This window comes from Pavona decussata, unplaced genomic scaffold (genome assembly GCF_977016875.1).
Source record: "Pavona decussata unplaced genomic scaffold, jaPavDecu1.1 SCAFFOLD_45, whole genome shotgun sequence".
NCBI classification, from domain to species: domain Eukaryota; kingdom Metazoa; phylum Cnidaria; class Anthozoa; order Scleractinia; family Agariciidae; genus Pavona; species Pavona decussata.
This window is the reverse complement of record NW_028145467.1, coordinates 1,379,462-1,404,190: the sequence shown is the minus strand read 5'-3', so window position 1 is coordinate 1,404,190 and position 24,729 is coordinate 1,379,462. Positions and strand designations below refer to the sequence as shown.

General features: G+C 38.8%; 3 protein-coding genes across 5 annotated transcripts in view; 1 reads left to right on the top strand and 2 right to left on the bottom strand.

The window, feature by feature from the left end:
• Positions 1 to 728: 728 nt before the first annotated feature.
• Positions 729 to 7,742, bottom strand: LOC146482594 (uncharacterized). The gene is made up of 2 exons (XM_085106901.1): positions 5,446 to 7,742; positions 729 to 2,934 (listed from the first exon to the last, which is right to left on the bottom strand). The coding sequence occupies exon 1, from the start codon at positions 6,768 to 6,770 to the stop codon at positions 5,490 to 5,492; it is 1,281 nt and encodes a 426-aa protein (XP_084963027.1). The 5' UTR covers positions 6,771 to 7,742; the 3' UTR covers positions 729 to 2,934; positions 5,446 to 5,489.
• An 8,422-nt stretch (positions 7,743 to 16,164) lies between these two features.
• LOC146482589 (uncharacterized) overlaps positions 16,165 to 24,729 on the bottom strand; it is an 82,309-nt gene continuing 73,744 nt past the window's right edge. For 2 of the 3 annotated variants that reach the window (XM_085107002.1, XM_085107001.1), the window contains exons 2-4: positions 17,274 to 17,384; positions 16,525 to 16,622; positions 16,165 to 16,397 (exon numbers count right to left, since the gene is read on the bottom strand). In XM_085107002.1, coding sequence (XP_084963128.1) covers positions 16,557 to 16,622; positions 17,274 to 17,384 — 177 coding nt within the window. In that variant the 3' untranslated portion in view covers positions 16,165 to 16,397; positions 16,525 to 16,556. The remainder of the gene's footprint in view (positions 16,398 to 16,524; positions 16,623 to 17,273; positions 17,385 to 24,729) is intronic. The other variant, XR_014864086.1, reaches the window with a different exon arrangement.
• Positions 18,498 to 22,803, top strand: LOC146482593 (uncharacterized). The gene has a single exon (XM_085106995.1). The coding sequence runs from the start codon at positions 20,849 to 20,851 to the stop codon at positions 22,100 to 22,102; it is 1,254 nt and encodes a 417-aa protein (XP_084963121.1). The 5' UTR covers positions 18,498 to 20,848; the 3' UTR covers positions 22,103 to 22,803.

Below are 24,729 nucleotides of genomic sequence, written 5' to 3'. Positions count from 1 at the left end.
GGTCGAACCCCTAGCTTACCCTTTAGCATAAAATCTATCCCTTTCTTATACCTGAAAAATATGTTAAGACGGAGGAATTTTCAATAAGTTATTGAAAATTAGTCCAGTTTTGGGACCCTACATGGGTGCAAAAGGCTACCGTTTCGAGCGAGCCACCCCATGTAATCCACTATATGAAGTACAACCCCTCCTTCCTCTCTCAGGAGTGCATACACACTTCTGTAAGACGTTCATCTCTGGTTTCTGAACCATAAAACAACTAGGAGTATTTATACTCAATCGAAGGGTTACTTCATGTCCGACCTTTACAGATTTTTCAAACGGTTAACGCATCACCTGGAAGGATAGTAAAAAAGGTAGTCTGAGGAAACAGCAGTATACAAGAGGAAAGATAGATAAGGGGGTTAGTTTCTAGAGAAACTGTGGTGCTGCGTTGGTGAGGAAGTGGAAGCAAAAAGTTGGTTCAGTATCACCTGAGTTGATAAGGTAATTTGGCCCCCATAAAGAGATTCCAGAGCTGACGTTTCGAGCGGTAGTCTACTGTCAGTATGGCGAATCCAAGGGCTTAAGGGTCGACGGGTTAACGCTCGAAACGTCAGCGCTTGAATCTCTTTACGGTGGCCAAATTACTTTTCCCAGCTCTGTTGATACGACCATATACCACCAATAACCACTAACCACTTCTTCACCTCACGTACAGGTTTTCCATTGGATACACAAAGTAATACAGACCCTTGTTTTTACTAATTCGTTTATTACAAAATGTTTACGTTATAGAATAATCGCTTAATATTGGCATTAAGCTGTTCATAAATGCATCTCTATCAAAATAACAATTTTATAACAAAATCCACAAGTGAATACCAAAACCCTTACATCTTTCGAGCTTGAGAACATTTTTTGGTTTCTAACTTTATCATGTTCAATTATGACAGCCGTTCTAACGAGTTAAAATCATAATTGAAAAAAATCAGGATTCTAAGAATTGTTTAATGTTTCTGTTAATATGAGCACATAATCTGAATAAAAAAAGTTCCTTTCGCGACCTCCACTCCTTCCGCAGAACACAGCTTAGGAATTCACGCGAGATGTAATTGAATTAAACAATTATCCAAAGGAATTGAGAGAAAGCAAGAGACAAGAGACATTCCAAGGATCCAATCTGATGACGTGAACATACTATAATTTACGTGTCACACAAATCTCCATTCTCCGGCCTTACTTGTCTATTGGTTAAAAGTTGGAGAAGCAAAGGCCAGTCGAATACGAAATAACTGGAACATTCACAATTGAAATGCGAGCTTAGCTTGGGCCACTCCACACTAATTATGTGTTTTCGTTGAAAATGAATGCACTCCAATGCGTTTTGCCCATACCAGCGTCCACACTAACCAACTAACTAAGGTTGCGTTCGATTGACCTTATTCCGGAATAGGAATAACCAGAATAGTTGTTAAATTTCTCTTTTAAGCTATCTGGAAAGCCATTTCTGCAAAAATTCACCGACACATCATAAGTTAAGAGGCATTTCGTACTCCAGTAATTCCTAAAACCTCTTTAGAGGGATTTCTTGTCATCGTTATATGTATTCCTATTCCGGAATAGGGTCAATCGAACGCACCCTAACTAACTCTTCATGACAATTGAACATTCGCTTTGCTGCTGCAGCTATCTGGAATGATCTAGACGAGAACTTGAAACAACTTCCCCTAAATTCATTCAAACAAAAACTGAAACTGAATTCTCATACAGGCCTATGTATAAATAAAACAAATACTTTGGTGATCAAATATCCATAGCTGTCAACTGGTACCTATTACTTTCCTGACCTTCTAGTTATAACTACTTTTTTTCTTATTCCTTTTATCCCTTTAACGCTTTATTGCCAACAACCTTTAAGTCCAAATATTCAATTTTGTTACTCAGCTGGGATAGCTCTTTAGTTATTCTGAGTAACTTTTACCAGTTTTCGTTCACTTTTTATTACGTTTGTAATATTTATTTTAAAGGTAATAAAGTTGTTGTTGTTTTTGTCGTTGGTGTTGTTTTAACGAGAGAAATCGCTCGTATTTTTCTGTAAAGGCTTTCGAAGAGTGCGCGTCTATTTGTCACATGCACAAATGGTTGTGCTAATGTTTCCAAGTTGTTTATTAGCATTTCCAGGCATTATTGCGTGGACGGGGAAAACGCTTCGAAAACGATAGTGTGGACGCGAGGCCTTTGATGCATTATCGGTAAAACGAAAAAAGGACGTTTAGAAAAGGGATAAGTGAAGGAGGAGCCTTAACATTGAAGTACTACTTTTATCAAAGGAGGATCACCAATAATGCTCTCTTGCCCTATTCTCCTTTCTTCCCTTTCCCGTGCTTAGGATCGTAAATTGAAAATTTAGCAAATGTTTTAAAATTGAAATGTCTTTGTAAATTCAGTTTAAGACGATTAGTAGATATACTTCTGATTTCAAGGTTGATTGTAAGTGTTGGAAAAGCTCATCAGAGTAACTGGTACAAACTTGGCAAAGCACTTGCAGGGTCGATTCTAGAAACTGGCTGATGATGGCCCAGTAGGTTTGGACCCCTTGGGACATTTTAGAGTACTAACTATTTGAACTTCTCACGAGCAAATTTCATGGTAATATGGTGGTGGAAAATTGATATTTCAGTGAGATTACGAATCGCGCAGGGAAAAAATATTTAAAAAAACATGATTTTGCATAAAAATCTCAGTTTTGTGCGACCACCGCCCAAAAAAACTTAAAGAGAAGAAAGGATGAGCAACAAAAGAAAGAGAAAAACGTCATAAAAAAGCAAAATAAAGAGAAAGTTTCTTATCTTTAAATCAGTTTAACGTCAAGTAAGAGATCTTTAGACCTCTACAATTCATCCAGTCAGGTCAGATAACTTCTGCTTGTTTAGGATATCATTAGGTGAATACCTAAAAAGGAATAAAAAATATTTGTAATTTATATTTGCAATCTTTCATATTTGTTGTTTAATTAAAAAATTACACCTCCCCAGGGAGTCTGTAATTGGATCTCTAGTAGTTTATCGTATTAAATCTTACTTATAACGAGTAATTGTTATAGTTATTCCCTGTAATAGTCAATAGTCAACGCAGTTTTGCCTTGATGTCTGACAATTCTGTATGAACAAAATCTAAACTTTAAATTCCCTGACATACCCTGCATATAATGTATGTACCGATCCAAATGGTATGGTAAGAACCCTCAAAGTGGAAAGGGAAGATGACACATTTGGTCCTAAAAAAGGACAGGCGGGCCACGCGCCCAGCAAATATTTTTCGAAGAGTATTAACCCTTAACATCAGAGCCAAGCTTTACCGAAGTAGTATAACGCGGTTTAGTAAATGAAAGGTCTTGATCAGAACGCTCTCCTTTGCTGCTGTTTGTTACGTCAGTTAAAAGGCGGTGCTGCTATTGCACCTTTTGCCCTTCATTATCAGGAAATATATTTTCATTAGCGCGAAAACATTGGTCAATAAAATTAATGTATAATCAGTTTAACTAGGAAATGAAACATTTCAATTTGTGGCAGAGTCATTAAGGAGTTTTGCATCGAAAAGAAGATTCATTAAGGCCAATCAGAAAAGCGTTTTATCGAAAGCAACATTCTTTAGTGCGAATGAAGATTCATTGACCTAGGGTTAACGTTCCATTGCGCGAATAAAATTTCAACTACAAAAGATTTTTAGATACGTGGTTTCTGACTAATTTCCAAATGGATTTATATGGATGCTTAAATTTAAAAACGATGCTGAACATGTGCACACTGGTTTCGCAGTAATGGAGCACAGAGTTTGTCGAAACCGTGTCCCAATTGAGCATCGTGAAAGGATAGTTAGGGCGTTTGAAGATCCCCGCGAGAAGAGGAGAAACGTGAACACGATAATTGCAAGAAAATGTGCAGCGTGGTTTAGGTTTAGGCAGAGTTACATAGACCACGATGTTTGAATAGGGAGTTGATTGAAGGTAGAGCTAAGACTTGCTTGATTGTAACGCTGACTGTATCTCTGTTTAAATGAATTTTTTTCCTCGTTAAAGAACATTACGAAGCGTCTAATGTTTGCTCATTCTCTTAAAAGTTTGTTATTTCCATTAAATTGAACTGATATTCGCATTAATGAATATTCTTCTCTGTGTAAAACGCCTTATTGACGACACCGAAAATTAAAACGTTTGTCTATTTTCATACAATGATTACACATTCGCTTTTATGATTTAATTTTTAACACTAATGAAAATGTATTTCCTGATAATGAAGGGCAAAAGGTGTACTGACGGTCAAGTGTATTTCGTTAAAAACTGCAAACTACAATTAAATTTCTCTTCTGGTATAATCAAAATGTTATTTTTTCTTACAAAAGGGAACAGACGGCAGATTTAAAGAAGCTATCACTTCGGGATTCTGCTTTATTCACAGTGAGGAGAATTTGATTTTGAATTTGGTCTCAAATGATACCAAATAACGAGATGTTTACGACTTAAATCCATTTCTATCATTTGAAGAATATTAAATCCAAATTCTGGCAGGAATGAATGAATTTAGCAAGAGAAGGCATAAGTGTCTGACTGTTGAATCGTTTCAAGCCCAGCGTCCATGTGCTGGAGCTGCAAAATTTTCTCTAAAAAAGTACCTTAGGGAAGCATTTCTATGGCAATGATCCAAGAATTAGATTCAAGTGACAATCACCTCGTCCAGCATAAAAATAGCATTCAATAGCGTTCCCAGTTGAATGGCCACCCTGCAGCATTTCGTTCGTAAAATAAAAGCTTAAGAAACACTTTGTACGCCATGATAACAGGAAAGAATTGCAGGATAGATTTCGTGTGAACATTCACACTTGAGGATTTCATCCAAAGTTTGAACCAGTTAAATGTTCGAAGTGTGAGTTTGAACATGAACGGGTAACTTGGTTGGGAGTAAGCAGTAGCAAAATTTAATCTGTCACTTAGGAAAGGATTTTTTCGTGCCCAAACATCATAGTAACCAAGAACAATTACACTTGAGTTCGTGAAAGCTGACTGGGAATGCGTTTATAGATAAACGACTTAAGTATAAATGAACAACAGCATTCAGAACTACACTCGTTTTAGATGTGACACTTCATGAGGCATTCACACATGCAGTGCATTGTGCAAACTGTTGATGTTGTAATAGCGCAGCTGGTGACAAAACGTCTCTATTTGAATGAACGAATACTTACTTTCTATTCAACATTTGACAAAAGCGCAGAAGGAAATTGAGACAGGAAAATATTAATTCGGCAATTATTTCTTTCCAAAATCAAATTGTTAAGTAGACATTTTTTAAAAGCTAAATCAAAACATAACTGTATGACCAAAATTGTATACCTTAGTATTTAAGTTCATTGTCCACTGTTTTTCATTTATTCTTAAATAATGCTGAGATTGAATTCTTTACTTACCAGGCGGCAAAGAAATCAGAAGCCTCTATTGTTAACTATCACCATTAACTGAAAGATTCAGTGTACTGCACATGGGCCTCTTCGCATCCACCACTCACATGTTTAATAAACGTCTGCTCTAATTGTTGTCTTTTTCGTTTTAATTTCTCCAGCTCTTCCATTAACCTAGAATTTTCCGCGTAAAGCTCTTCAACAGTCGTCTCGAGCCTCGATTCACGTATAAGTTTCTTTTGACGGCATTTCCACGCCGCTAAACGGTTCTTTCGCCGTTTTCGTTCCGTTTTAATAAATCCCTGCACATCGATGTTCTCGCCGGGAATGGCGGCGGTTTGCGAGCGTTCCTCTAAAGTGTCCACCTCCTGCTTTAACACAGACATGTTATAAAGCTTTGTGTGGACCGTTAACCAGTGTTTAGGTGTCGGGGTATCTTGAATGTTATCGTCTCTCGCCTGGGTCCAGCCGACGCCAGCTTCAAAGTTGTCGTGCTCGTAGACGCCATGATGAACCTCCATGCTTTCTGCAGCTTTGCAGTCGTTTTCGAATTCCTCATAGCAGCTCTCCTGTGTTGCTTCCTCAGAGTCAGGACTGAGGAGAGAAGGAGAATTAGTAGATGATTCGTCTGAATCTTCGCTGGATTGATTTGATAAGTTATCTTTGAATGAACATTGTTGTTGCCCAGAAAATCCCTCTTCTAATGTTTCTACTTTGAACCACTCGGAATCCTCCGATTCTTGAAGTTGTTGTCCATTTTCCTGCTCGCGAAACGTAAATCTGTCTATCTCTTGCCTTGTTTTTGATTTTACCGTACCAGTCAACTTAGCAGGTACGAAAGTGTCTTGAAAAGACGGCAAACGATACGATGAATCAAATCTGTAAGAAATGAAAGTGCACTTCGAGTCATCAACGACTCGGGTTGAATCATCGGACGTGGGCGTCTCGGAATTGCTTATTTGTGTTACTTCTCTCTCTTCCCGAAGGCGTTGTAGAGCGTCAGTAAATCCTCTGGCAAATACCTCTTGTTCTGCGGTGACTTGTTGTGTAGAATAATCCTCCTGTGGAACAAAAAGTGACGGCGGTGGAGGAGAACTTGATTGTAGTTTTATCGAACATGTCTCCGGGAAATTCCTCCACACTATTGTTTCAAGGTCTGGTGACGAAATTCCAATGTCTGGAGACCTGAGCAAATCAGATATATCAAAGTCTTCTTTCTTTCCAGGATTTTTACAATCGCTCGGTAAATTTAAAAACAGTTTTCCATTGTCTTGTGCGTAGGAATTTTTATTCGAAAACAAGAAGCTCTGATCCTCATAAATGGTTGCTTCCATTGTAGGCCCGCCAGAGCTACGCTGAACTGTCTTGGTTAAAATCTATGATATAATCGCTGAAATTTGCTAAGTTAGCCCCTAAATGCAGTAGAAATCTTGTAAAATTCCTGGTTTCTTTTGAAGGCACGTGGAATTCAATCGTTCCAAGGAAATCAATGGGAGATGCGTGGCAGAATCTTGGTAACCCTTTGTTATGGACAATTAAACGAGGGAGTTTTGGGCTTTGTGATTGGTCAACCAAAGCCGTGACTGGTAGCGTATTATATCCTTCTCATATACAGCTGCGTGTCTCCTCTTTTGTTCATAAACTTGCTGGTTTTAGAGCGATTCAAATGACCTTAGAGTCAAGAGCCTTATCAGTTGAACTCTAGTCACTTGTTTGGATGGCCGGTGTAACGCGTTTGTTTGAAAAAAAAAGTCTTTTACGAGAAATTATTCATCCCAAATGAAACTCTTTTATATCGTAGGAATTGAAAGAAACTCTTCTATGTCATAGGAAATCTTAGTAAAATTTAATCATGAGTTTTAAAAAAATTTCTTAGAATTTCAGAAACTTTTCTCAATAAATTAAGAAATTAGTTACGGCGTCTTTTGTTCGCGTCACCAAGCTTAATGCCATCCTATTATTGAATAGCTCAAAAAAAAAAAATCTGGCGAAATCTCGATTCCGGTGACAAGATAAATATCGTCTGTGAATTAGTATACCAACTAAATATCTCCAACGCGTGTTTCTAAGTTAAGGAAGCCCTGTTTTTAACATGTATAAGTTAATAATAATTTTTAAACCCTGAATTTAATGGCACAATTAACAGGTTCCTTACTTTTATTGTTTTTTTTTAACTTGTATAAAGTTGCCCTTTCTGCAACAGCACCTGTCCCCTACCGCTTAACTGGTTTAAAACTCGTATAGGTTTAAGAAACTGGAAGCTTTCGCCACAGAGTTTTTAAACTGTAAGATACTGTGATCAAGGCGTGGCGAACTGGGTCAAACTCTAACCTCTTTCCAGATTAATGATAAATAACAAACATGGCATGCACGTCGCACAATATAAAAGAGCTTTTGCAGGACAGTTGCCAAAGACAGCGAAAATGAGTGGGTTGTAAGTGTAAGAAGATGTTTGGAAATGTAATTTAAAAACATTACGTAAACTTTCATAGCATATGACAAATAATATCTGATTATTTAATGCACCCCGTTCAAGCCTGATTTTTTTCAGGCTATCTTTTCATAGTTGCAAGTTGTGTGCCTAACCACTATGATCTGTCGTTTGTTGACTCTTTCATCTGCAGTCCATAATATTTGTGTTTCATATTTTTCACTTCCATTTACTTAATGCATGAACCAACCTTACTTAGTTGTGACGTAATTCAAGAATCCTCCCATGTCCCGTTAACCCAAAACGGAGTTAGAGCCATAGCTGTAAACAACTATTTAAAAATAGTTTAAATTTCAGTTGACTAACAGGAAACTAAAGTTGGGAAGTGATCCAAACTTAAAACAGATAACTACAAATTAATTAATTCCAGTTTGTACTGTTTCAGATTTTTTCCAGCTGCTGGGCGCGAAATTCATTTGATGTGATGCATAAACCGAAAATTGTTGCACCATCTTTGAAGACTACAATCCAGCCGGGCATATCCAGAATGTGAAATCTTTGAAGTATAACGACAATTTTTGGCAACAGTATCTCATTATGTTCGGAAATCTAAGATAAAAACTTTTACCCCCAATGACGATTTCGTCCTTCTAAAAGGAAAAAAATCATTAATCTCCATTGAGGTGATATTTCACCTGCGAAACCGTCTGATTATCTTGGGTGACTGTCTTGTCCCGAAACTGTTCGTTTTGCGCTCTTGTAGTATTTGTCGAATAAAGGCAAAGAAAGAACATTAGAAACACCACCAGATATATCTAGAATTTAACGCTGACTAACGATTTCGGATATGTCAAAATGCGAGTAAAGTTATTTGATATCGCCTTCCTTCAAAAAATCACTGTACTTCGCAAGATGCTCCAAATAATAGCGTAAACCAGAGTAAACTGGTTCTAATACACGAGCCAAATACACGCTTCTCAGCGACCGTACGGTTTGGCGAGGTCTCGGTAGGTTTCGGCTCGCCAAGCCTTAAGGTACTTTCCATTGCCAGGACCATTGCCAGAAAAAATGGAACGCACGAGAAAGACGGGTCTATGCCTGTCCTTCAAATTCCTTCCAAATGCCGAAATGGCCCAACCATTATCTGAATGCACCATTTTAAAGAATGTGGCAGAACCATTTCTTCAAAATGGTGCATTACACTGATTGACGAACTGCCGGATCTGGGAGGCTTGTTATGACAGATGGAAAGCGCACTTAGTTTCTATCGTTCTTTATTGCTGGATGTTTATCACAATCGATGAACGCCCGGATATTAACAAACCTTGACACATGCTGCGTTACCGAGCATGTTTGTTATGTTTTTATTTCATTTGTCAGATAACTGTTCAGAAACACACGAGATAAAAGCTCCTTTGTCTGATCGCGGCATGGCTTTGATTGATTTGACCTTAATAAAATTATTTGATTGAAAAGAAAAGATTGATATTGCGTCCGAAAAGCGACATATTAAAGTTGCGCTTTTTATTAACCTCATATGTATCAAGACTGTATGTGAAAGAAGTGTTGCTTTCCAGCCAGTTTCCGCCGACGTTACCTAGACAAAATAACGTCATATTCATTATGATGAAGACAATGTTCTGCTTTAAAAATACAGCTGAAGAGGGTAAAGTAGAAAAGAGAAATCGTTGCTAGACTGTCCAATTAGGGCAAATTAAAAAACGAACAACTGTGACGAGTATTACTTGAACGGTTATGCTTTTAAGCATTTTTAACCGGACAGAACCAGGTTCCCAAAAATTGACACTGCATCTCAGTCATAACATGATTCAAAGATTTCCTGAAGGAAACGGATTTTTAAGAAAAAACTGTGCGATTGTGCCATGTTTTTGATTTAATTATTCCCCAAACAAAGCATCTATTTACATCAAGTCATTCCAGATGACCGCGTCTTTCAAGAACCTTCCACGTGGTGACCTGCGAATAAACTGTCGATTTTCTTTTATCAACGGATATATCACAGTTATCACCGCCATCTGTTCGATAACAAATCGCCTTGGGCCGCTTCGCAGAAAGACAAAACCGTAATTTTGTGGTAACTTTACCGACATCATAACAATGAGATGATAAATGGATGTATCTCTTTCACAACGATATTGTTTTAGTTTTGCGGTTTGCAAATTAACATGACCAACCAACGAGTCGAGAAGCTGGTGGTCATTTTTAACCCTTCAATTAAAAAAGTCTCAAATTCTTGATTGTAAAAATATTGAAAACTGATGAAGACTACCATATTAAAGTACTACTTACGTAGTAGCTTTGATTTGAATACTCATACTTTTGGGTTTAATCCACAAACTCAAAAGACAAAATTGTTTTCATTGCTTAAGGCTTTAGAATACGTGTCAGTTAAATTAGGGGCTGCACAGTAAGATTATACGATTTAGGCTTCAGGGTTGAACATTTTAGTTTGAACATTTAAAATGTACAACTCTCCGTGTTCCAGTGGAGGAGGGTCCTCCCGTCAAGCACGTCTGTACAAAAATTGAAAAGAAGACGAAAGGATAACATCTCAGTAACTATTTTGGATATTCATCGCGATTCGCTGAAATCTTGAACTAGATGAAATGCTTTTAGGTTCAGGTTCATGAAAAACGGAAACCTTTACTTTTAGATTTTGCGTCGTATAAACCCGGGTATAAACTCCCTAAAACTTGATCCTTTAAATCATTACTGAGCGCCATGATAATATGAAACAGTATTTTCATTAGTTCAGACCAAAATTATTAGCCTCACACCCTTTATCAAGTAGAAAGGTATAATTGAGACGAATTTCCGAAAAGTTTTCCTGATCCACCATCAATATTGTTACTTAAGCAAACGATTAATTAGCGAATGTTTGAAGTGAGTTATTCTTGATTGCTGTTAATTCTTTAAATTTTAATGCAGGAAAGGATTTTGGCTTACAGCGGAAGTTATCATTGGGTACGAAGTTCGTTTATGGCAGGATTTGAAATAGGAAGCCTTGAGGTCAATAAAATAAACTTAGGTTCACAATTTGTTCTAATAAAAGTCAACATGGAGATAATTGATTGCCTAAATAATCTATTCACGCGTTGTTTTCATTGAGTGAATAACTTCTAAAAGCATGCATCGGCTTATTTTAATCCCCCAATTGACCCTCTCCCTTCAACAATCTTGTGTCGGAAACAATAATAAGAACTTTTACAGTTTGGAAGCATTGTTAGATCACTGGGTCTGTGAGTGATGGTTAGAAAACAGGAAATTAAATTTAGGTGCCCCGAGGCATTTCTACAACCAGATGGTTCAAACATCGAGATGCACCACAAATCTAAAATCGCTGATGGAATACTCCCCAGTTCGAGCATGAACAGAAACGAGATTTTCACCGATTAGGAATAGAGGTAAATTTAACAGGGGAAGTCATTTCATGAACTAATGAAAAAAGTCTGCGAATGCCTCAGGGGCTCTTGCCTTTTTTAATTTTGCGACTTAATTATTCATTTTTAAATGAATTTCTCGTGTTTTGTTCGAAGAGGTTCTATTTTAAGTCATAACTGGAGCAAAACAGGCCTGGTTGTCATAAGTAAATTTCACTTGGCATCTGACTTCCTAAGGCCGGGGATGAATGATCAAGATATAATTTCTCCGGACAAAATTTTCAGATAGATACGATACTGGAAAAATAAATTGTTTATATGCTGCGGATATGGCTCTGATGCAAAATGTAATTCTCATAAGAAACGTTGCCAAAAATATGAAGGTCACTTTAGGATAACTTTAATAGCCGCACTAAAAGCGTGACCTGCATGATACAGTTCAGTAGCTCGTTTTAACGCAGCTGATTTGTAGGTACCTCAATATGTGGAGAACAAGGAAGGATACATAAAGAATTCCTTTAAAATGAATCCTAAATGTTTCTCCGCAATGGCACCTTAGTATCAGCAATACTTAGAAGACATCTCTTTACACCTAGATGAGCAGCACGAATACCGCCGGCCTCCAATTATTTAGTAGAGCTAACTAAATTGTCGCCACGAGTCATCAATGGCTTACTAGTGGCAGAGCCTGAGTCTGACTGGGAAGTTCGTGGCTTCCATTCCTGCTGGAGCTCGGCTTTTTTTCTCGGCAGTTTGACTTGTAACAAACGCACCATTCTTTTTCATAACTAAGGTTGTGTTCGATTGACCGTATTCCAGATAAGCTGTTAAATTTGTCTTTTAAGTAAACGTGGGAAGATGTATTTACAAGCTTTTGGTGATACACGATTGTTTAAGGGCCATCTTGTAGTCCAGTAACTACTAAAACCTCTTATGAGATATTTCTAGTAATCATTGCATGCATTCCTATTCCGGAATAGGGTCAATCGAACGCCCCCTTACTTTTTGTTAAAGGGAGAGTGCCATTGGGATTTGAGGTCATTTCAAAAACCCCAAAACGTTTTTTTATCAACAAAAACCTAAAACTAACAGTCCAATTTTGTTAAAAATCACGTACCGCTCCAGTGTAGGAAACGGTCAATGAGTCTCTCTGGTCACAACTGAACTGGATCGGAATGGATTGCAACTTCAAGAAAGTTACGCTAACTTTTTTTCAAGTTCACACATTTTCGTATCCGAAATGCTCCAGAACAGAGTTTGAGTTGTTCCTTTCAAGAATTGAGTTGATTTCTTTCGCTCGGTGTTCTAGAATACTTTTGTTATTAAGTGAAGGTACTTTACCATTTTCACCAAAAAGAGTCAAAATCTCCAAAACAATCCCCTTTAACGCCTAACAATCGGTCGCATTTTTTTTCTTTGGGCCTAATACGTTTCCTTCAAGCCAGCAGGCCATTTGGCTCCCAATGCTTGTTAAGTGCATTACTCGTTGTTACTAGGTTGATTTACTGAGAATTTTGCCAGTTTGGTGGAGCGTTGAATTAAATTCGATGCGACTAACTTATAAGAGCAACGTCACTTATTTGTAGTGTATTTTACGAAAAAGGTTCTTTTAAAATATTTGAACAGTGGCGAAAATACAGTAAAATATCCGTGGCAGTGAGGTGTATCAGTTACACCAAACGCTTCTGTTTTTCATCTCCTCTATAACTGTTTGTGCAAAAAGTGCAATTAGTTACTCGCGCATTCCACTTACAGGTCTAGAAACATTTATTTAGAGCACATGTCTTATTGTGAAATAATCATTCGTTTGTACTGGGACTTTACTGGCCTCCAAACACTTCTTGAGATATTGTCCTGATACCGTTTAGAGATTTAGAAGCTATGAAACAAACGCATTCGTCGAAAGTAAAACGTTTCACCGAATGGCCTACTCATCATTCTATTCAGCTCGTAAGGTGGCCACTGTGCAAGCATGGTTGCTCCTATGAGTGGCTATCACGCCCGACCAGCACAGTCATGGGTCCGATTCCCGCTCGAAAAGTCATCTTACAAAGTCCACGACTTCCTGACTTCTCCAGACTTCATTATCGAGTTATCCAAGTGTATATTCAATTCCTTACATTCAACATCTTACTTCCCAGACCATTTCATTGCCCGACTGCGGATAAAACGTGGGTCTTGAGTTCGAGTTCCTTTGAAAGCCTGGTTTGTTTTTACCCCGAATGAACTCCTCAGCCCCCACCCACTCCCACCCCTCCCCACCCCCCGAATTGGGGAGAACCCGAGGAAGGATTCATAAAGAATTTTAAGACGAATGCTAAATGTTTCTCAACAATGGCACCTTAGTATGAAAAATACTTAGGAGGCAAGAATTTTTCAAGACACAAGAATCAAATTTTAATGATTTTGAAAGCTAAATACTCAAGTGTTAATCATACTCTGAAAAACGTCCAACTTGTTTACACTAAAAGCGCCTGAAAAAGATGGGTTTTCCGATATGTATTCGGCAGCTTTTCCTCCAAAGTGTCTGGTTTGTGCCAAGTTATTTTCTGAACCTTGCTAACTTCTCAAGTTATTTTATTCTACCTTGTTAACCGGTTGAATACAATTTTTAACAGTGAAATTTTACGAATGATCTGAATTTTATAGAACAATGGGAGCCAATTGACTGATAAAAAGATCTGTGCGGCAAGGGACTCATAATATCCTTCATACCCAACCATAGGCTATTGATAGCGAGTCTACGCATAAAGTGAGTATTTGCGTTATTTAGAGTATTTTAATAATGCAAAATGCCCATCAAAAGAAACCTAAAAATAGTCGGGTTTAGTGAACAAGGAACTCGAAACACCAGCGTAATAGCAATATTGATATTGCGGTAAAACTAGATTTCTAAAAGTAATTTCTGTATATTTCAAAATATGAAATTAAGTTTCTTTAAGACGTACGCACATATTGTATACATCATGTCTTGCAATTAAAACAATATTTTTCTAATTAAAGTCTTCTTGTTTGTATATGCATTTTTTGCGAGTCGAGATTTTCCTGCAAATGCCTGATGACAAATCTCAACTTTATGAGGTCATCATTTAACGTTTGAGTCTATGAATGAAATCACAGTATGACTATTCAAATGCATATGAAGGCGGTTGAACTTGTTCTTTCCTATGTTTACTGGGCCGAACAAAGCGGTTTTAACCTATTACCCTGTGAATTGAATTCTTATTGTGTCATTTAAATGAAAGCCATCGTGCAGTGCTTTCCATTGGTATTGTTTATTATGCTGTACAAGGTGATTCTAGTTTTTGCGTCTGTGGATGAAATCCTAAAGTATAACCATTCAAACGAAAGCTACTGAGCAGTACTTTCCTGTGGTGCTGTTTTTTATGCTGTACAAGATGATTTTGCTGTATTAGGTGGTTCGACTTTTGAGTCTGAGGACGAATTCTTGAGGTGTGACTATTTAAACAAAAGTGCTTCAGCAAAGCTTTCACGCGTGTTGCCTGTTTTTCTGCATACTTTGTAAAATGTAATTTTTCGGTGCTTTTGAAGTCCAGGATCTGATTTTATGAGCTCAGTGACGCCCAATATTCAATATAATAAGACTTAGCTTCTAAACAATGGTTTGAAGGGAAACCTGCGACTTTAATATCACAGCAAGAGCGCTTTTTTTCTGGACCATTAGTATGTAACATCTTCACACATCAGTGGATTGCTTGCTGGTGGTACCCTGGGCCCGAGAAAGAAGTTCAAAGAAATTAAAGTCAGGAAAGTCCGTACGAAGTTCGATCTGCTGATAAATCGAATGCTTCAAAAGCAATTCAACTAGTTTTATTTTCATCTTTGGTAGTGAGACCGTTAACCATTATGTGATTTATTCTACTAATCAGTAGTAGTCTATAATAATAGTCTTTATTAATTCTACTCACTACTCCAACGCAAATAATTCACTCTTTCTGCCCTGTCACAGTTGTTGTTAATAGAAGGACCACCACGAAGTTTGTCTGAGGTTGTTTACTTTTTTGTGGTCGCGTTGTTGGCGCGTAGGATGTTCGACCAGAGGGTTGGTTCTACCCGCAAAAGGTCGTGTTGTTAAAAGCCTACGCCAAAAGGATTCAGGAGTTCGTTTTATGTCGTTCAGCAATGTTGAATCACGGTAAAATCTGTCATCTTTGGAAAGCGCTGATAAGGAAACAGGGTACGAAATACAGTGTTTGTGTTTGAAGTAAAAAAATATGAAAACTGGGACAATTATGGAATTTTAAACTCAAAATATCCCTTGCTTTGTTGTGTTTCAAAATTTTTTTCCATCTACAACCCTGACGGAAATGCGGTACCACAGCTTGCTAATTTCTTGAAACATTGTATCTCGTAAACGATCTTCCTGAACGCATTAGCTTCTCTGGCAATCATACTTATAGCTAATGAGGAAATATCAATTAAACCGTGCTTTCCTGTTTTATTAACCCGTATTTTCTGATAGAGCCTCGATATGTTGTAAGTAAGTAAAATAATTTAAAGAATAAGTGCACTATTTTGAGAATATTTCCCTTGAATTCCTCCATTGAACGAATTGACAGAAAAATTTGTCTATATATACAGTAAAAATGGGAAAAGACTCCAAAATTCACTTTGCAAGCTATTGAAGAAGAAGTCTTCCAAGCGTACTGCTTTCATTTGAATAGCCACGCTTTAGGATTTCATCGAAAGATTCAAAGTTTGAACCACGGCAACGACTGATTCAAGGTCTGCCTTTTGGCCAGGGTGAAGGGTTTTTGGACAATCGCGGCTTTTACACAATACACAAAATCCCCTCCTCCTCTCCTCCTCCCCCAAAAGAGAGGTTTTCAAAATCCCTTTTCAGTAAAACATTGAATCACACACATTAACACTGGATAGGACTGCGCAATAGCTTTTATTTGAATAGCCACACTTAAGATTTCATCCACAGACTCAAACGTTAGAACTGCCTTGTACAGCAGACAGCACCACAGGAAGGTACGGCTCAATAGCTTTCATTTGATTGGTACACTTAAATATTTTATTCTCAATAGACGCAAAGTAAGGGCCATATCTTACAAAAAACCCTCCAGAGAAAGGTAGTTTTGTAACCTGTGACATGCGTGATCCTGAAAAGAATAGAGAAGGCGATAATTGAATTTTTAGTTTAATTGCAGGAAATTGAAAGGCAGACAGACTTGCCCATTTCGTGGATTACTTAAGTAAACAGTACATCAATTTGAAATGTAAACATACTTTATTGGCACAGTGAACTTTAACGTAAATATTTAGACACTGCACACAACCCGTGCTTGAGATTCTTGTACGACGGTTAGAACGTTGAGTCTCCCTGTCTGGAGAGGAAATAAACGCACAATATCAGCTAAAAAGGCTGGAACCCTCTATTTATTGTATAGCCCATATTGCGTTTAAGATGTATAACTACAGAGGTCATCTTTCTTACCGCGGTCAAATTCATGAAGTACAAAAGGCAACATGAAAAATCAGCGGCTCTAATTATGATGTGCGATATCATCACTGAAGCTCAAGTACTGAATAATTACCATCCAGATAAGCTCTTCCGCCTGCCCTCGCGTGCTTCAAGTAATAGTATTACCCAAGATAAGAGATTAGTACCATGCAACTGCCCCGCTGGCGTTAATTGTCAACAAATTAGAGCTTCTAACTGATAACTTCTCTGTAAGTCACGCTTTGAAAGGTCATCTTGAAAAGATCCACTGCTGGTTGATTACTCGAAGAACATATTGCAGACTGAGCAAGGTTCCAAGGAGCTTTTGTTGTCGGTTATTATTTCTTATTTACAAAGATACTTCACCTAAACGGACTTTTTTTCTTTAGGCTAAAATGGCACAGTTTAAAGCGTGCGTTTGTAATTATAAGTCAATTCCGGTCGTATCTGTCAAAGGCGTGCTTAAAATTTCGCGTGTACAACCCACTTTAACTTCCCCAAACAGAGCATATCTCCTGATTCTTTTTTCTCTTACTTGTTGAGCTTTGTTGCCACGGCCATGAGAAGTACTTGAGAAATATGAACTGATAAGCCCCACAACTAACACGGTAAACAGCAGTTTGTAACTCCTTCGAGTCTCGTAAAACTGTAAAAAAAAAAGGTTGATCAGAATTGGTTACTCTAGGTCTCCCAGCACAAGACTTGGAGATCGCGAATTTTATTTAATTTTTCTCTTTTTCAGTATTTCATGACACTGATATAAACCTCTTAATATAAACAACATTTGAACAATTGAGCTTAAATCAAAATATAGTTTGACATATTTGGTTCGAACAGCATGAGTTAGAAATTAAGAGCTTCACTGCATCTGGGTAGTTTGGGTTTTTCGCGAAACCAATTTCCTGATTTGTTCGCGTGATTAGGAACTAGCATTAATCTAATTAATCTCTATATTTTTTAGTTCCTTCCATTGGCTTGCCACGAATCGCAAATCAAAGTGAAATAAAACTTTATTCATGTTTGCATAAATCAAAGCAAAATGATCGAACCAATGAAAACACACACACGGCACGCCAAAATCCGGCTATTTTGGTGATGCTTACCAAAACACAGGAAAAGGGAGTTTCCATGCAGCTATACCATTCATGTTTTTCTCTTTATTCTTCGTCGACAAGATAATTTTCACAACTGGCCGAATAAAATGTATAAGAACCATCGCTGCTCACATTAACTCTTCGAAAATAAAAGCGTTTAATAAAATAAGTCACCCTTGACCTTACGAAAGTTGTTTATATTAACAGGAAACTCCGCGTTGGCCGACTTTCTTTTGTAAGGCATAATTAAAATATCGTCCGCATTTGCATCTCAACTTATTGAATCTGAGCACTCACAGCTTGAAGCGCTCAGTTTGTGGACCCCATAGCGGGGCCAAGCCAGATCGAACTTGGATATTTTGTGAAAAGCTGGTTGCATCCGTATAAACCTGACGGCAGCTTTCTCTCACGAAGCTTGACCTTTGGATATGCGTATTTATCGCACATGGAAATTAGCACTGGTATTGAATGAATCATTGATAAGTTGTTGGTGAAGTTTACGTTGGCTGCGTGCAAAACAAAAGTTCCCCGCTAGTAGCGAGCGCGATGTTTTTCTAAGTCTGTCACGCAAAATTTTCACTGGCGTGCTCTGTCCAAATACATCTGATCCTAAACATTTATCGTGTACAGAAATGCAGAAATGCTTAGAGATAAACTACCAGGTTTCAGTGCCGCTTTCAAAGGAATAATCCATATTCATTTGTCGTCATTGTTTTGAAGACTGCCTTACAATCTTCTTAAAGGACGTGAGGAGCTAATTGTTTTAGACGGTTTCGACGGAAGATTTAAAGGATTTACTTAATGATAAAATGACCTCTGTTAAAGAGAAGCCTTGACACCGTAGGTGCTAATGATGATTTGGTCCTTTCACTTTCCCTCCCTCTATCATCAAAACTGCTAGTTTTCGCAAGTTGAACAAATAATGCTTCCAGGGGGTCGTCGAGTGCTTGGTCTTCAAATCGTCATTCATTTTTTTCAACGCCTGACCCCAATTGTGTTGTATATGCCATGGACTATTACTCCCCCTTGTCGTCAACGCTAAAAAAAATTTGCTTGAACTTACCGGCCTTGGTTTTTTTTTTCTAGAAGAGTCTTTCGAAATTGATATCGAGATGTTGTTTGGACCGCCAAAATAATAAATACGTAATACCCATTATTTTCCACATCGCTTGTATGAATGCATAGGCTGAAGAGTGCAGCAAAAATCTTCACAGCTGACGATGGTACAAATTTACGCCAATTATTTATGTTTGCTTTATTTTGATTCAAACCTGCCAGTGAGGAATTTAAACAATTTTTTTAGAAAGTGAATTGTGTAGTTATTTATTTCGTTTCTTGTACACTCAAAAGCTCTTACGACGCGGTAGAGTGTTTGGGAAACACAAAGTGTGATATCGTATTAATTAAGCACTACTCGAACCTGTCACTATCACAGCTTAACTCCTCTATAAATAGAATTACAAATAGTTATGTTTGAAGAAGACAGGCGACTGTCAACACTACTTAGGTGTTGCCGCTAGGGTCGGTGTCAACAAAGACACCGAGCACAATGGTATCGCACCTACGTAACGCAACCGAATCAGACAAATTATCGATTCTGTTGAAATTTGTTTGTCTTCAAACTGTCAACAACAGCCAAGTCAACTGAGACGGGTCAAAAGGCGCCGCAAACACGAGAAGTACAGTGGTGCTAAAAATGTCGGAAATCGCGGGAACCGCACAAACAAACTTAAACTAGTGCTTTTTATCAATTTAGCTCAAGTGTGCGGTTAACCCAACGAGATGGAAAATCGACTCATCTTCCACGCTCGCTGCCGATAACATCGCAGTGGAGAAGGCGTCTTTCAGTTATAATCTCAACCCAGAAGTCGGTCGGTTTTTGCAGGGTCTCCACTCAAGTAGAGCGTTTAAAGTAAGATCATTCATTAAGATGACAATGAGGATAATAAAATTCTCACGACTCTTGCCTAGGTGTAACTGACACCAGACACTCGCGTGCTCTACCGCGCGTGACCCGTACTCAGAAACAAATAAACCGAATTGGCATTGGTTGATATTCTGTTTCCTGTTGTTTGTGACATGAAAAGAGAAGCCTATAACACTACCATTTATTTTATTAATAATGGCTTGGATTGCCATAATGTCCAATGAGACCTCAGATCGATGAATACTCTGTGGGGGGGAATTTGGTTCGTTTAACCGTCAAAATAGGCAATTAAAATTCTTTATTTCGAGGTGGCATGTGCTTCCCTCCCCTTAATCAAACCGTCCTTATACGAATGGTAAATATTTGAAAATTACATGTCGGCACCTCGGGACAAATATTGACAATGGAAATTAATCCCATTTCAGTGAAGAGGGAAGCAAACAAAATCTCTAAAATGTGTGTGTAGGATGGCCGTCCAATTTTTTTCTTTGAGCGATTTCTCGAGTTTGACGCGCGAAAATTTTTTTCATTTGTTTCTCTCAGATTGCAAATAAGATTGTTCCAATAAGACGTCTGCTATTGAAACACTAACAATTAATTGCATTCGATAGGACGAACAAATCGTAAAATATTTATCAACCCAAACACCCCGGGGGCGTTAACGCGATGATTGGATCACGAAATATCAACAACTTGCTAATGCCAATCAAAGACTGGTGTAGTTCAGTTACAATAGACCGAGAACTCACGCTGAGCACCGAACACAGGCAACTACAGATGCTTGTATGAACCGTGAGTCGACTTCAAAGGGGAGAACTAATACAGCAGCGTTTGAATTCCGCGCATCTTCGAAAATTAACCGCGCTACATTGTGTGAAGAGGCTCCGTGGAATGTTCGTGCACTTCTCAGCCGTGGCGTTCGACTTGCTCAGCACGACACAGATGCTTATTTAGTTCCACGGGAGGATGACAAAACTGTGAATTAAACAAAGAGCCAGCCCGATTGAATCATTTGAGTTTTCTGTCCGGTTTCTCACGCGATTTTATAGTGGAAAAAGCAGCCCGTTGAAGGTGCGAGAGACAAAAGAAATGAGTACAGTGCAAGACACATTCAACGTTCCAAATGGCTCGCATTATCCTTTTACACCAGCTCAAGGTGTAAGATCCTCGGCTCGTCCGTCGGCCCATGAGTTCCTATTTGCCGGGCCCGAGAATTTTCCAAGTTCTAGCGTCGCAGCTGTTCGCCCACCTAACAGTGGTATAAATCTGGCGTCTGACACGACTGGCGCTAGAGCAGGGAGCAACCAGCGACAACACAACATGTTCCCAGGCTCCGTAATTCACCAGCTTCATCCAAGCCATTACAACAGCCTGCAAGAGCCGCATCGCGACGGTACCAATGGCTCACCTCACGGCTTTTATTCCGTCGCTCACGCTCATGACCCGCCCGGTTCTCACTATCAACAAACTGGCGGGCCACTAACAGGGCCTTACAGATTCTCCAAAGGCATAGACTATTATCCACGAGACGAAAAATTCGATCCCACTCACCATTCGCAGTTTGCAAACCCTTTCGCTGCTCCACGTTACGAGTTCATGCAACACCCAGGACTAGCCATGCCGAGTTACCTGCGCCAACCTCTGAGTCATGTGGTGGTTTGTGAATGGATCGAACCGGGCAGCAAAGGAAAGCCTTGTGGGAGACAATTCTTTCGAATGCACGACGTTGTGGCTCATCTCTCTGAGGATCATGTTGGAGGACCGGAAAGCAGCACACATGTGTGCTTTTGGAAGGATTGCCCGCGTAATGGACTTCCCTTTAAGGCCAAGTATAAGCTTATCAACCACATTCGTGTGCATACGGGAGAAAAGCCTTTCTCGTGCCCCTTCCCTGGCTGTGGAAAGCTGTTTGCCAGGTCTGAAAACCTAAAGATTCACAAGCGAACGCACACTGGCGAAAAGCCATTTATGTGCGAATATCCGGGATGCGATCGACGCTTCGCAAATTCCAGCGACAGAAAGAAGCATTCGCATGTCCACACGTCCGATAAACCATACATATGCAAGATTGAAGGATGCAACAAGAGTTATACTCATCCAAGTTCACTTCGTAAACACATGAAGCTTCACGCAAAGCCTTCAGAATCACTGGGTACACCGAGCCCTCAAGAGGAAAGCGTATCGTCCACTCGGACTACTTCGCCAGCCTTCCACACCGCGTCAACGTACCCACCAATGTCGGAGTGGTTCAATCGATTACCGGTTACTCAGAATCATGAGCACTTTCATATGGACACTACCAGTAGCATTGCTGCCGGTCAAACGCCTTTGGCGTCCTACTGACATCCTACCGAGGAAATAAAGACTACAGTTTTTAAGCACAGAAGCTAGACAGAACGATTTAAATAGCCGTCTCAACCAGCAAGCGGTGACATTTCCATTAGATAAGTACACTCAGAAAACGTGTCGGCTGCGGTGCAGCTGATACGCGACCTAGAATTTCGTTTGGGTGACTGACCAGCCTTTGAACCGTTTAAAGGTGGGAATATGATCTAAGTACTGTACACTAAAGCACGAAGAACTTCCGCGATGTATTTATGCAATCACAGTTTTACAAAAAATGTGATGTTTATGAATGATTCTTAATACTGAGTTGCAGTGGTTGACATACAGGGAAGTGTCACACAAAAAAGGACATACGAAAACAACCACAAAACTGAAAATTTTAGAAGCTGACCGTGCTCCACATCCCACCAATAACCATGACATTGGGGCAGAAGGTTGTCTTTCGTAAGAATGAAACTTCGTTTGCGAACAAGTGATTTGTTGCAATTCAAACCGTGGAAATGAGAGTCCGTTTTTGTACAGCAGAGGACGAAAAAAGGTTCGGCTTGATTCGTCACCAAAAATAGACTACGTTTTACCTTACAATATTTTCCTATTTAAGTGAGAATATTTCCTGCTCTAAATCGGCACTGTAAATAGCATATTTAGGATTTGACTTCATGTGGGATATTAAAGAGAAAACAGACTGATGGAAACGAGAGGAATTTGATCTGAAGTGTCAAATTTAGTCAATGTGCTTTTTCCAGATCTCTTAAGTCTCAAATGTTCTCCGTCTAAGTTGTATGATACTGTCAAAATCCCCAATACAGTTAAACGAGCTTTCTTTTTTCCATGAAAAGAATCCGGATTAAAAACCTGGGTTTTTCTGGCAAGTCGCCTTACTTCAAAGTCCGAAGCTCAGCAAGACTTTCATTTTTTTTAAAAAAAAAAAAGAGAGATCTACCTTTGTCATTTCTAGAAAACGGTCAACTATTTTTAACAGCCAGCCATGTCAAATCCTATAACCTTGGTAAAACTACAAACAAAGAATAGTTCCTACGCAACAAGGGACGCATCTGAGAATTCAAAATTTACAAATTATATATACACAAGAGAAAAGCGTCAGTGAATCTCTCTCGCGCTCTATTTATCTTTGTAATTAAATTCTTGGAAGAAAGATGATTAGCTAAAGAAAACCGTCGTTCGGTACTCTGGTAACCAGAGGCCTGTTAGAAACAACATTCCACATTCTACTGAATTTTACAGTCCCAGTTTGGCACGTTTGGAGAGAAATGTTCAAGCAAAACTGTTGTCCGTTTAAAAATGTAAAAAACTATGAACACGAGGGGAAATATTTTTTGTTCAGCTCAAATCGGCATATATAATTAATTAATCTTTGTCACTCTGAGAACCCAAGTAGTCCCATCCTGTTCGAAATTGAGATTCAAATGCCCATGATTAGACTATTTGTTTAGTTCTTGAACACATCAAAGTAAAACCAACAAAACAGCTCCGTTTCTTTTAACCAATTACCTGTCAGTGGCCGTATCGCACGGGGTCTGGCTGGGCTGTTTGTATCCGTTCAAAAGCCGGCATCTACAAAGGCTTTTCTTTATTATGGTGTTTTTAATCTCTATGAATTTTTGCCCAAAGGCTGTTTCGAAGGGAACCGGTGAATTCGAATATTTAGCGGGCCGGTGAGCGGCTCATCGACAAAAGCCACAAACACTGTTAAGTCGCAAGAACGTTGCCAAGAAAATCATTCACTCTTACACTTGTTTTTCAAAGAAGACAAAATACACAAAACAATGGGCTTTTGCGAGAAGGTCTTAAAATAGTACAGTTTCTTATTAAGCAGTCATGCTGCTTAGAGCATTTATCAATCTTCACTGAAGCGTGGGACAGGTTTAGTAAGCACGGTCGATTGAACCAGAAAACCACAAGTCCACTGAAGTTCACAAAGAAGAAAATTAAAATAAAGTAAGGGATCTTTCTGGAATTTAGATGCACTAGTTAAATGGTTCAGTATTTCCACTGAAAGCTGTGTGTCACTCAAAACCTTGAGCTGTGTAATAGTGGTTAGAACTTTTGAGCCTATTATAGAAAATCCATAGTGTTCCCATTTAAATGAAGGTTACTGAACAGGACGTTCTCGTGGTAAAATCTGACATTCGATATTTCACCGAAAGAAACTTTAAACTTATTTTTTAGCATATTTTGGTCACTTTTATGAATGAAACTGGTGAACATGACGTGATGTGGTTCGGCGCTGTTGGCTTTTCAATTGCTGTGCATAACGTCACGCTGGGACTTTTGCTTAAAAGACTAAAGTTAGTTTCCGACTGGTGTAATATTTTGAAGCATGGTTAGCCTCTGTAGTAACGACATTACCGTACAAACACAAGTTGCATTTATTGTAACCTTGCTTGTGTTTCGCGGGTCGAGAGAATGGTGCACATCAACAACACAGTGGCTCTAAACTGGGGTCAACCAGTCCAAAACAAATGTTGCTTTCATGTGGCTCTGGAAATATGAAACAAATTATTGAGAGAGAATTTTAGCAAGAGATGAGAGCAGCCTGACTACCATTGGAAGCCGAAGGTAAAGTACACTTGCAATTTCAGAAACAGACCAGAATGACATGC